Genomic DNA, 13,036 nt, shown 5'->3' on the forward strand with positions numbered 1-13,036 from the left:
CCCAACAGAGGATGGGGTCCCCAGAGAAGGAGTTTGATGAGAATCAGGAGAAGCATGCTCCTGAGAGAGGAGGCGGCAGCAGGCCCCCTAGGGAGGAGAGCTCATCCCCGCAGACACTGCTCTGCAGGTGTGTGGGCCCTGAGTGGCCATGACTGGGGTGCTTCAGGAGAAGGAGGTCTCCTTTTCTAGTCATGGGTGGCGAAGACCGGTCGTGCGGGTTGCTCATCTCTGGGTCCCCATAGCACACCTGGGAAGCGGGAGCCCGCGGTCACCCAGAAGCTCCTCCGCCCACCGACCGTGCCCACCCTGTCCCCTAGGAGCCGCTCCGCTCCCCTCGGCACTGTGACCGTGGCAGTTAGAACCAGGGACCGGAGTTAACTGCGCCAGGCAGAGGAATTGCTTTAATCGCAACCACAGCAGGTCACACAGCTTTGCTCAGCTTCCGCCCCACCAGGGAGAAGAGCCCTTCGTTGTCGCACATGGTGGAGGAGTAGCTCTGGAAGATCACCTCGAACCACTCGATGGAGAAGCCGGCCTCCCTCACCGCAGCCTCTATGGCCTCCCGGCCCAGGCAGAGGCTGGAGAACCGCCGCTCGCCGACCATGTAGTAGCTGCTCTTCAGGGTGTCCACCACCACCAGGAAGCCCCCCGGCTTCAGCAGGCTGCCGAGGTTCCGGAGCGCGGCGCGGTAGGCCGGGAGGTCGGGGCAGGCGGCGCCCAGGCACAGGGTGCTGAGCACGCAGTCGGCGGCGGGCAGGGACACGGCGCCCAGAGGCCGGCTCTGGGTCACGTCGCACTTCAGGACCTGCTTGACCGCGCGTCTCAGCTTCTCCTCCTTCTCCGGCGCCTTGGCTCTGAAAGACACAAGCCGGCCAGCGCCGCTTGCCACCCTGTGCGCGGGAGAACCCCGCATCTCCTCGGTCAGGGCTGAAAATGGCAGGGGTGTCCCAAGGGGTGTATCCTTGGGGACATCCCTGTGGGAACAATGGAGAAAGGGAGGCATGAAGGGCCATTCTGCATGTGAAGGGGACGCCGTTACCCTGCGCTGGCCTCCGTCTTCTTCTGAAGTGGGTAAACGCCCACTTCTCCCTGGACTGGAATTACTCTGCCTCCACTGCTAAGAACACTGCCTGGCTCATTTACTCCTACGACGACGACGACGACGACTACTACTACTACTACTACTACTACTACTACTACTACACTATTTATTACACTTGTCTCCTCTGCCAAACTGCAACATAGTGGCCACTACGCCCATTCATATCAGGCAATAATGGCTTTAAAATGTGGAAACAGGGGATCCTGGGGGGCTCAGTCATTTAGCATCTGCCTTCGGCTCAGGTCATGATCCCAGGGTCCTGGGATGGAGCCCCCCATTGGGCTCCCTGCTCAGCAGGAAGCCTCCTTCTCCATCTCCCACTCCCCCTGCTTATGTTCCCTCTCTCACAGTCTCTCTGTGTCAAATAAATAAATGAACTCTTTAATAAAATAAAATGTGGAAACAGTATTTCTGTGTATCTGCTGATCAGGCTGGGCCAGTGAGTGGGGTCCTCCGCAGACATTTACAGAAATGGTAGGTAACTGCAACACAACCACGGCCAGGGCCCCTCTAGAAAGAAGAAAACCACTAGTTGCTATTCTCGAACCCCAAAACATATTCCAGATAGAGAGCATGTTTTCTCAAGGGGACCCTTTTCTCAGTGGTCTTGCTCAGAATGCCACCCTTTTCTGCCGAATCAGGCCGTTTCCTGAGAGAAAACCAGTTTGTCAAAGAGGCAGAGGAGGCGAGGACAGGAGATGGAATAGAGGGCTTTGGATCCTTTTGGAATTTGTTAGGGGAGGTTTGAGGGAACAAGCCGACGGAGGAGCATATAGAGTGAACAGGAGATATGGAGAAAGTAGTAGCCGCAAATCAGAGAGCTAAGGGAAAAGCAAGAACAGGTGTTTAAAGTGCCCAGAAGGCCACAGAGCCCAAATTGTAGGAGGGATGACTGGATATCCAGCACTTTGAGGAAGTTAATCAAGAAAGAGAACACCAGGGGTGCATATCCAGGCCTACATTCAGTCAACACACAGTCCGTTGGCTCCAGAAGAAGACAGCCCCTTGGGCAGCAAGGCTTGATGGAGAGAATGGCCCAACATCAGAGCAGATGAGAGATGGACTTACCCTGGGATCACTTCTGGTCGCCAGGAAAAGTCAATGGTTTAAATAACACTTTGAAATGTACGTCTACATAGAATGATTTGAGGTAACAGCAATTGGTTATGAACATCCTATTTCAATATTTAGTAAAAATCTTAAACCCAGCGGTGCCGACTTAACCTCAGCTGGTTAAGCATCTGCCTTGGGCTCAGGTGTGATCCCAGGATCCTGGGATCAAGCCACGTGTCCAGCTCCCTGCTCAGTGGGGAGCCTCCTTCTCCCTCTGCCCACCACTCCCCCTGCTTGTGCTCTCTCTGTCAAATAAATAAATAAATTCCTTAAAAAATATCATAAGCCCAGTGCATAAAATCAGCTATTTATAAATATCCTTTATAATTTTCCACTTAAGAGGTTTAACAATAAGTATATGAAAAAAATTCTCAACATTTTTGGTCATCAGAGAAATGCAAATCAAACTGTGAGATGCCACTTCACATCCACTGGGACAGTCACAAGTGTTGGCAAGGGCATGGAGAGACGGGAACATCTCACGCTACTGATGAGAATATAAAATGGTCCAGCTACTTTGGAAAACAAGTCTGGGGGAAGCTCCTCAGAAGGGTTATAACAGAGTTACCGCATGACCCAGAAATTCCAAGAGAAATGAACACATATGCCCACACAAAAACTTGTACATGAGTAATTATAGCAACATTATCCATCATAGTCAAAAGACGGCGACCACCCAGATGCCCACCAACCTATGAGGAAATAGATGAAGCGTGGTATACCCGTGCAATGGAATCATAGTCGTATAAAGGAATGAAATATTGATTCATGTTGTAACATGGAAGAAACTTGGAAACAGGTTGCTAAGGGAAAGAAAACAGAAGCAAAAGGTCACATATTGTATAATTCCATTTACGTGAAATGTCCAGAAAAGGCAAAGCTACAGAGACCACAAGCAGACCAGGGGTTGCCAATGGAGAGGATCCGGGAAATGATGGGAATGACTACCAGTGGGTACAGGGTGTATCTGGGGAGTTATGAAAATGTTCCAGAACTGGGGTGAAGAGTGCACAACTACATGAATATACTGAGAACTATCCAATTGCACACTTTAAATGGGTGAATCACATGTGATGGTAATTTTGTCTCGGGAAAGCTGTTATACTAAAGAGAGAAAGAGAAGTAGCTTAGCAAGGTAATGGCTTCAGGGAATTCCTACCACCCAATAAAGCAGGAGAGACAAGGAATGATAATTACCTTTGGTTGGGTCTAGCTACTCTCCTATCAAGGGTAAAATGGTAGTAGGGTGACCTGTTTGTCCTGATTGGTCCAGGCTTTCCTGGTTTTCCCCCTGAAAATCCCATGTCCTGGGAACCCCTCTCCGTCTTGGGCAATCAGGAAAGGTTAGTCATTCTAAAAGCAAGGAAGTCAGTTACAAAGCTGCCATTCAGCCTCCTAGAATGTGGACGATTTGACCAAACATTTTAAGAATAAAAAATAACAATTCAACATGATGGAAGTCTGTGAAATACAGATTTGTTTAGGTAAATTAATCTAGAATAGAAAAATTCGAATAATCTATCTGCACATCCGGATAACCGAAGTGCAGATAAAAAGCCGAGGGAGTGACAACACAGTGTGTTTTTTGAACATGTTTCAAGATGATCCTCTCCACTGGGAACACCTCAGGCTTGTGTATTTAAGTGATGACGTCAGAAGCAGGTTGGACCTCTGTGCCCTATTTCTTGTGTGTTAAGCTATTTGAAAGACACCCATTACCACAGAGCTAGTCTTTTCCAGTTAGTTGATGATGGAACTTGTTCCCAAACAGGGAGACACACTGCGAAGTCTGGAAAGCTCACAGAGAATGTGCCAATTTAAGAGGGAAGTTAGCTGGAAACACTCACTGCCGTGGAGACCCGCTTGTCCCTGGGACCGCAGCAAACGCTGGGGGACTCGGTGGCCCCGCTGTGCCAAGATGCCACCTCAGGGCTTCTCAGCGTCTGCATTGTGCCCACTGGCAGGGAAATGGACTGGTCTGGAGACACAGGCAATTATTGCTCAGCTACACGTTCAGCTCAAGGGTTAGGGAATTAATACACCCCAGAAAGGAGTTCGGCGGTTCCACAGGAAGCTAACAGCAGTGTACTGTTCCTCTAGGTCTGATGATCTGCTCTTTTCAACACATGTAAAAAAAGGCAGTTCTTTCCTTTATAAATATGCATTCCCTGAAGCCTGAGGGAGCTGGGGAGGGACAGGGAGAGAGGGGATACAGAGTAGGGCTCCTGGGAAGAGTGTTTGGTGAGAGTGTATCCCCACATCCCAAGAAATTACCCTGAGTTTTAGAGGAGGGTCCTCCTGCCCCATCTCTGCAAGGCAGCTGGCGGACCAGAAGCCCCTGGATGAGATCTTTCGATGACATTCACCCCCCAAAGCCCCGTTCCTAGACGTTCCAGCAGGCCCTCCTGAGGGAGAACCAACAAAATGTGTAAAGGATATAAAAAGCTTCATAAGCTTGGATATCAGTGTAAGGGCTGTATGAGCCAGGAATAATCGTTAGTAAGCCTTTGGTGCAGGCCACAGCTGAATCAGGTGAGAGACAGACATTTCAGGAGGGAGAAGTTAGAAAGCAAAAGGCATGCAGTTATTGATTTTACCATTTTTTTTGAACCTCTGTGATGTGGTAGGAAGGGTGCCGGGCAATGGGGACCCAAGACAGAACAAATGAAAAACAGATCCTATCGCCATGGGGATTACAGTCTGGAACAGTCTGGAGCGGAGGGGAGAAAGAATCCAATGATCATCCACAAAAGTGACAAATTAATACTGTCATAAATGCGAGGAAGGAGAGGGCCATGGAGCCAACAAAGGAATGTTGGAAGCTTGAGTTGGTCTAGAGTATCAAGGAAAGCTCCTCCAAAACGGAGTCAGGTAAGCAGAGACAGAATAAAGGAGAGTTCACTAGGCCAAGGAGACTATTCCAATAATTCCAATAAGGAAAGCTCCTCCAAAACGGAGTCAGGTAAGCAGAGAGAGAATAAAGGAGAGTTCACTAGGCCAAGGAGACTATTCCAATAATTCTAATAAGGAAAGCTCCTCCAAAATGGAGTCAGGTAAGCAGAGACAGAATAAAGGAGAGTTCACTAGGCCAAGGAGACTATTCCAATAAGGAGGAATGGCATGTGCAAAGGTCATGTGGTGGGTGAAAAGACAGAAGGAAGACCAATGAAGCTGGATCTCAGAAAACATAGTAGAGTGTGGCAGGGAGTGAGGCAATGGGGTCAGCACGTGCCTAGACCAGACAGGGCTTTGGGGACCATGTTAAGAATTTTGTTTTTTATACTAAAAGCCATGGGAAGTTATGAAGGGGTGCTTAGGAAGAGAGTGGTATAATCGGATCTACATTTCAAGGCAATCACTTTAGGACAAGAGTAGAGGTGGAAGGCCAGTTAAGAGAGGGGGTTGGTGGCTTGGGCCAGGAAAATAGCCTGGATAGAAAATATTGGAAGACGTACTGGTTTGAGAGAAACCCCGAGGTAAAATGGATAGAACTTGGTGCAGCTCAGAGAGCATGGCCGGGAGGGAGAAGGCAAGTTTGGCTTCTAGGCTTCTGGGTTGTTCAAGTAATTAGATAATGACAACACCCAGGGAAATGAGAGTACACAAGATGGAGCCAACTTGGGAAGATCAGAGCTCGATTTGGGGCCCTTCCAGACACACAAATAGAAACGCTTACAATTTGAAGGGAACAGCCAGGTGAGGTTTCCTCAGCCTGCCCTGTGCCTCTCCCCAGAGAGAGAATGCAGGGAGAACGTCTAAGAGAAAGGCTCGCTTCAAAGGGGAGTCTTTTCCTAGGTACCACTGAAGCACTCACTATGACCGTCAAGATCTCGAAGCGGAGAAGGAATACCACTCTTTCACAAGACATGAAAATACAGAGATGCTTCAGCATAGAGGGACTTCAAGAGCTTTGTGGGACAAATGCGCCCCAAGTGTGTCTATTTTGGGCAAGAAACCTTTTTTTAAACAGACACGAGAATCTTTGTACAGAGAAAGTTCACTTCATCTCTACAGGTGCTCAAGCTTCCTCTGTCAGGCCTGCGGAGGTAGGCGGAGGAGCTGCTCTCTGTAGAGGCCCCCCCCATGGGATGGGGGGCTCCGGCTTCCCCAGGCCCCTCCTGGCTGCCCTGAGGATGGACGGAGGAGAACTTGCAGAGTGTACCTGTGACTCATTCCCAATCACCAGCATGCTGGGAAGCTCTGTTCTAGACACCAGCTTTTCTCAAACTGCAAAATGTTTACCATCTCTCCCAACAACAGATCTCATTAAAATGCGGATCCTCTGGTTCTGGAGGTGGGGAGCAGGGCCTGAGAGTCTGCATTGTTTTACAGGCTCCTGGGTGATATGGAACTGCTCAGTCTGAGAACCACAAGGGAGGTCGTTGCCGGCAATTTCCAGAAACCCAGAGGTCCGTCAGCGCCATTTCTAGGATTTCTTCAGGTCAAATCTCATTTTCCTTGATTCGTGCCAGAATATTTGTATCTTCGCAGGTGATTCTCTGACTTGAGAAATAAATAACATGAAGCCAGAGGTGGGTACCACTGCCTTACAACCTCTTGGATAGTTTTAAAAGTGACTGGTCCCTAAGTGTATGAATCCCATTGCCAAGGCCGAGCAACAGGAGACAGCTCCCGTTGTCTTTGGCAGCAGTCGGCACAAGAAACAGCTTCAGATAAAGAAGGAATAATCTCGAAGGAAATAGGTTGTGGGCTGATAGAGGTTCTTTTTTTTTTTTTTTTTTTTTTTTGATTTTACTTATTTATTTGACAGAGAGGTAGATCACAAGTAGGCAGAGAGGCAGGCAGAGAGAGAGGAGGAAGCAGGCTCTCCACTGAGCAGAGAGCCCGATGCGGGCCTCGATCCCAGGACTCTGGGATCATGACCTGAGCCGAAGGCAGAGGCTTTAACCCACTGAGCCACCCAGGCGCCCCTGATAGAGGTTCTTGAAGATGCAAGAGAGACGTAAGTCGAATGAGATCGCTATCATTCTCAAAAGAGTTGAAGCCACAGGATCTAGTACAAGGATAAGAGTGAGAACGCAGAATTTTACTGCCAAAAAATACAGTTCCTTACTTGAACAGCGATCAGGAGCCGGTTGTTAACAAGCTGATGATTCTGCCATAAGAAAAGCAGCAAAGCTTTTTACTATCCTGCTAGAGTGTAAGGGGTTCATTTCTGCATGAGATGGAAAGGCTTGTGATAGCCAGGGAAATTGAGAAGAAAGTTTCAAAAGACTTCTTGAGATATGATTTGGACCTCAGAAAGGTATATTGTCTGGCTGACTGAAAACTCTCTTATCAACTTTCCCTGAAATTCTATAAACCCTGGGAAATTTCTTATTTATTCAATCATCTTGAATATTGCCCAAATCCTCATAGCTCCAGGGTTTTGTTTTGTTTTTTATCCCTAGTTAATACCAGTTTCATTCTGTGGAATCGCCTAGTTGATAGAAAAAAAAGAGGCTTGAAATTATATTTATTTTGAAGAACGTTATCTTCAGTTTAAAGACCACAGCTAGCATAAAATTCTAAGTAAGGAGCTTATAGGTTAAAATGGCATATTAAAGTAGCCTCTCAACTTCTTGCTAAATGCCAGAGGGGGGGGAAATGGAGAAATATCTAGGCAATGTTAAACAATTTTATGGTGTTGTTCACATGTAAAGGCAACAAAAACATGTTCCCAATATACACAGGCTTAGAAAATGTCATTTACGTGTTCTTGAAAACCTTTTTTGAAGGTCTACGCAGTGGACCAAAAGATGAATCAGAATTAAAAACTAAACAACTAGAAAAATCATATAAAATGAACATAAAATTAAAATGTTCACATCATTGCAAATACGATTACAAACTGAAAGCAAATGTCCAAACTGATCTCAAAAGAAAACATGAGAATGATGCTTTAAATTATAATATTTGGATTTAAAATCTCCAATTTTAAAAAAAGATTTTATTTATTTATTTAATACAGAGAAAGAGAGAGAGAACAAGCAAGGGGGAGGGGAGGAGGAAGGGAGAGAAGCAGACTCTCCACCGAGCAGGGAGCCCAATGTGGGGCTCCATCCCAGGACCCTGGGATCATGACCTGAGATAAAGGCAGACACTTAACCGACTGAGCCACCCAGGTGACCCTAAAATCTCCAATTTTAACAATAAACACTGTGGAAAGAGGTGACAGAAGGACTCTGGGTATCAAAAATTGTTAAGGTCCTCATTTTATGAGGAAGAAAAAAATTACTGATTCTTAACTGACACTGGTATGCTGAGAGAATTTGTTTCTAACAGACCTGCATTTTAAGAAATGCTAAGAGAAGTTCTTCAGGTGAAGGGAAGTGATGCCATAGGGAAGTCTAGATCTGCAGAAAGGAATGATGAATACCAGACAGGACAGATACGCAGATATCTGTCTATACATATATAAAAGACTGTATGTATGCATGTGTGTGTGTGTGTGTGTGTGTGTATGTGTGTGTGTATATATATATATATATATAAAACTGTCATATATAAAAGACTTTATATATGTTTGTTTAAAATACTACTGGCTAATATGAATATACTTAAAACTACCAAACTGTATACTTAAAAATAGTTCAGATCCTACATTTTATAGTGTGTTTTTTAACCACAATAAAAGAATAAAGCAATAAAAAATAAATAAAAGCACTACTGACTTTTTTTTTTTTTTAAAGATTTTATTTATTTATTTGACAGAGAGAGATCACAAGTAGACAGAGAGGCAGGCAGAGAGAGGGAGGGAAGCAGGCTCCCTGCCGGAATGGCATGTGCAAAGGTCATGTGGTGGGTGAAAAGACAGAAGGAAGACCAATGAAGCTGGATCTCAGAAAACATAGTAGAGTGTGGCAGGGAGTGAGGCAATGGGGTCAGCACGTGCCTAGACCAGACAGGGCTTTGGGGACCATGTTAAGAATTTTGTTTTTTATACTAAAAGCCATGGGAAGTTATGAAGGGGTGCTTAGGAAGAGAGTGGTATAATCGGATCTACATTTCAAGGCAATCACTTTAGGACAAGAGTAGAGGTGGAAGGCCAGTTAAGAGAGGGGGTTGGTGGCTTGGGCCAGGAAAATAGCCTGGATAGAAAATATTGGAAGACGTACTGGTTTGAGAGAAACCCCGAGGTAAAATGGATAGAACTTGGTGCAGCTCAGAGAGCATGGCCGGGAGGGAGAAGGCAAGTTTGGCTTCTAGGCTTCTGGGTTGTTCAAGTAATTAGATAATGACAACACCCAGGGAAATGAGAGTACACAAGATGGAGCCAACTTGGGAAGATCAGAGCTCGATTTGGGGCCCTTCCAGACACACAAATAGAAACGCTTACAATTTGAAGGGAACAGCCAGGTGAGGTTTCCTCAGCCTGCCCTGTGCCTCTCCCCAGAGAGAGAATGCAGGGAGAACGTCTAAGAGAAAGGCTCGCTTCAAAGGGGAGTCTTTTCCTAGGTACCACTGAAGCACTCACTATGACCGTCAAGATCTCGAAGCGGAGAAGGAATACCACTCTTTCACAAGACATGAAAATACAGAGATGCTTCAGCATAGAGGGACTTCAAGAGCTTTGTGGGACAAATGCGCCCCAAGTGTGTCTATTTTGGGCAAGAAACCTTTTTTTAAACAGACACGAGAATCTTTGTACAGAGAAAGTTCACTTCATCTCTACAGGTGCTCAAGCTTCCTCTGTCAGGCCTGCGGAGGTAGGCGGAGGAGCTGCTCTCTGTAGAGGCCCCCCCATGGGATGGGGGGCTCCGGCTTCCCCAGGCCCCTCCTGGCTGCCCTGAGGATGGACGGAGGAGAACTTGCAGAGTGTACCTGTGACTCATTCCCAATCACCAGCATGCTGGGAAGCTCTGTTCTAGACACCAGCTTTTCTCAAACTGCAAAATGTTTACCATCTCTCCCAACAACAGATCTCATTAAAATGCGGATCCTCTGGTTCTGGAGGTGGGGAGCAGGGCCTGAGAGTCTGCATTGTTTTACAGGCTCCTGGGTGATATGGAACTGCTCAGTCTGAGAACCACAAGGGAGGTCGTTGCCGGCAATTTCCAGAAACCCAGAGGTCCGTCAGCGCCATTTCTAGGATTTCTTCAGGTCAAATCTCATTTTCCTTGATTCGTGCCAGAATATTTGTATCTTCGCAGGTGATTCTCTGACTTGAGAAATAAATAACATGAAGCCAGAGGTGGGTACCACTGCCTTACAACCTCTTGGATAGTTTTAAAAGTGACTGGTCCCTAAGTGTATGAATCCCATTGCCAAGGCCGAGCAACAGGAGACAGCTCCCGTTGTCTTTGGCAGCAGTCGGCACAAGAAACAGCTTCAGATAAAGAAGGAATAATCTCGAAGGAAATAGGTTGTGGGCTGATAGAGGTTCTTTTTTTTTTTTTTTTTTTTTTTTGATTTTACTTATTTATTTGACAGAGAGGTAGATCACAAGTAGGCAGAGAGGCAGGCAGAGAGAGAGGAGGAAGCAGGCTCTCCACTGAGCAGAGAGCCCGATGCGGGCCTCGATCCCAGGACTCTGGGATCATGACCTGAGCCGAAGGCAGAGGCTTTAACCCACTGAGCCACCCAGGCGCCCCTGATAGAGGTTCTTGAAGATGCAAGAGAGACGTAAGTCGAATGAGATCGCTATCATTCTCAAAAGAGTTGAAGCCACAGGATCTAGTACAAGGATAAGAGTGAGAACGCAGAATTTTACTGCCAAAAAATACAGTTCCTTACTTGAACAGCGATCAGGAGCCGGTTGTTAACAAGCTGATGATTCTGCCATAAGAAAAGCAGCAAAGCTTTTTACTATCCTGCTAGAGTGTAAGGGGTTCATTTCTGCATGAGATGGAAAGGCTTGTGATAGCCAGGGAAATTGAGAAGAAAGTTTCAAAAGACTTCTTGAGATATGATTTGGACCTCAGAAAGGTATATTGTCTGGCTGACTGAAAACTCTCTTATCAACTTTCCCTGAAATTCTATAAACCCTGGGAAATTTCTTATTTATTCAATCATCTTGAATATTGCCCAAATCCTCATAGCTCCAGGGTTTTGTTTTGTTTTTTATCCCTAGTTAATACCAGTTTCATTCTGTGGAATCGCCTAGTTGATAGAAAAAAAAGAGGCTTGAAATTATATTTATTTTGAAGAACGTTATCTTCAGTTTAAAGACCACAGCTAGCATAAAATTCTAAGTAAGGAGCTTATAGGTTAAAATGGCATATTAAAGTAGCCTCTCAACTTCTTGCTAAATGCCAGAGGGGGGGAAATGGAGAAATATCTAGGCAATGTTAAACAATTTTATGGTGTTGTTCACATGTAAAGGCAACAAAAACATGTTCCCAATATACACAGGCTTAGAAAATGTCATTTACGTGTTCTTGAAAACCTTTTTTGAAGGTCTACGCAGTGGACCAAAAGATGAATCAGAATTAAAAACTAAACAACTAGAAAAATCATATAAAATGAACATAAAATTAAAATGTTCACATCATTGCAAATACGATTACAAACTGAAAGCAAATGTCCAAACTGATCTCAAAAGAAAACATGAGAATGATGCTTTAAATTATAATATTTGGATTTAAAATCTCCAATTTTAAAAAAAGATTTTATTTATTTATTTAATACAGAGAAAGAGAGAGAGAACAAGCAAGGGGGAGGGGAGGAGGAAGGGAGAGAAGCAGACTCTCCACCGAGCAGGGAGCCCAATGTGGGGCTCCATCCCAGGACCCTGGGATCATGACCTGAGATAAAGGCAGACACTTAACCGACTGAGCCACCCAGGTGACCCTAAAATCTCCAATTTTAACAATAAACACTGTGGAAAGAGGTGACAGAAGGACTCTGGGTATCAAAAATTGTTAAGGTCCTCATTTTATGAGGAAGAAAAAAATTACTGATTCTTAACTGACACTGGTATGCTGAGAGAATTTGTTTCTAACAGACCTGCATTTTAAGAAATGCTAAGAGAAGTTCTTCAGGTGAAGGGAAGTGATGCCATAGGGAAGTCTAGATCTGCAGAAAGGAATGATGAATACCAGACAGGACAGATACGCAGATATCTGTCTATACATATATAAAAGACTGTATGTATGCATGTGTGTGTGTGTGTGTGTGTGTGTATGTGTGTGTGTATATATATATATATATATAAAACTGTCATATATAAAAGACTTTATATATGTTTGTTTAAAATACTACTGGCTAATATGAATATACTTAAAACTACCAAACTGTATACTTAAAAATAGTTCAGATCCTACATTTTATAGTGTGTTTTTTAACCACAATAAAAGAATAAAGCAATAAAAAATAAATAAAAGCACTACTGACTTTTTTTTTTTTTTAAAGATTTTATTTATTTATTTGACAGAGAGAGATCACAAGTAGACAGAGAGGCAGGCAGAGAGAGGGAGGGAAGCAGGCTCCCTGCCAAGCAGAGAGCCCGATGCGGGGCTCGATCCCAGGACCCTGAGATCATGACCTGAGCCGAAGGCAGCGGCTTAACCCACTGAGCCACCCAGGCGCCCCGAGAAGAGATCTTTTTAAATATCTCTACACCCAACGTGGGACTCAAACTCAAGACCCCAAGATAGAGAGTCCCGTGCTGTTCCAACGGAGCCAGTCAGATGCCCTGAGAATACATCTTTTTTTTCCTTTAGAAGATTTTATTTATTTATTTGAGAGAGAGAGAGAGCAAGTAGACAGAGAAGCAGGCAGAGAGAGAGAGGGAAGCAGACTCCCTGCTGAGCAGAGAGCCCGATGGGGGGCTCGATCCCAGGACCCTGAGATCATGACCTGAGCCGAAGGCAGCGGCTT

At 45.4% G+C, this 13,036-nt stretch overlaps 1 protein-coding gene across 1 annotated transcript in view; it reads right to left on the reverse strand.

Annotated features, from left to right (window-relative positions):
• Nucleotides 1–374: 374 nt before the first annotated feature.
• LOC111153899 (nicotinamide N-methyltransferase) overlaps nucleotides 375–13,036 on the reverse strand; it is a 22,129-nt gene continuing 9,467 nt past the window's right edge. The window contains exon 3 of the mRNA XM_022513203.1: nucleotides 375–854. Coding sequence (XP_022368911.1) covers nucleotides 422–854 — 433 coding nt within the window. The 3' untranslated portion in view covers nucleotides 375–421. The remainder of the gene's footprint in view (nucleotides 855–13,036) is intronic.

Source organism: Enhydra lutris, unplaced genomic scaffold, assembly GCF_002288905.1.
Source record: "Enhydra lutris kenyoni isolate GAN:26980312 unplaced genomic scaffold, ASM228890v2 scaffoldscaffold34, whole genome shotgun sequence".
In the NCBI taxonomy this organism is placed as follows: Eukaryota; Metazoa; Chordata; class Mammalia; order Carnivora; family Mustelidae; genus Enhydra; species Enhydra lutris.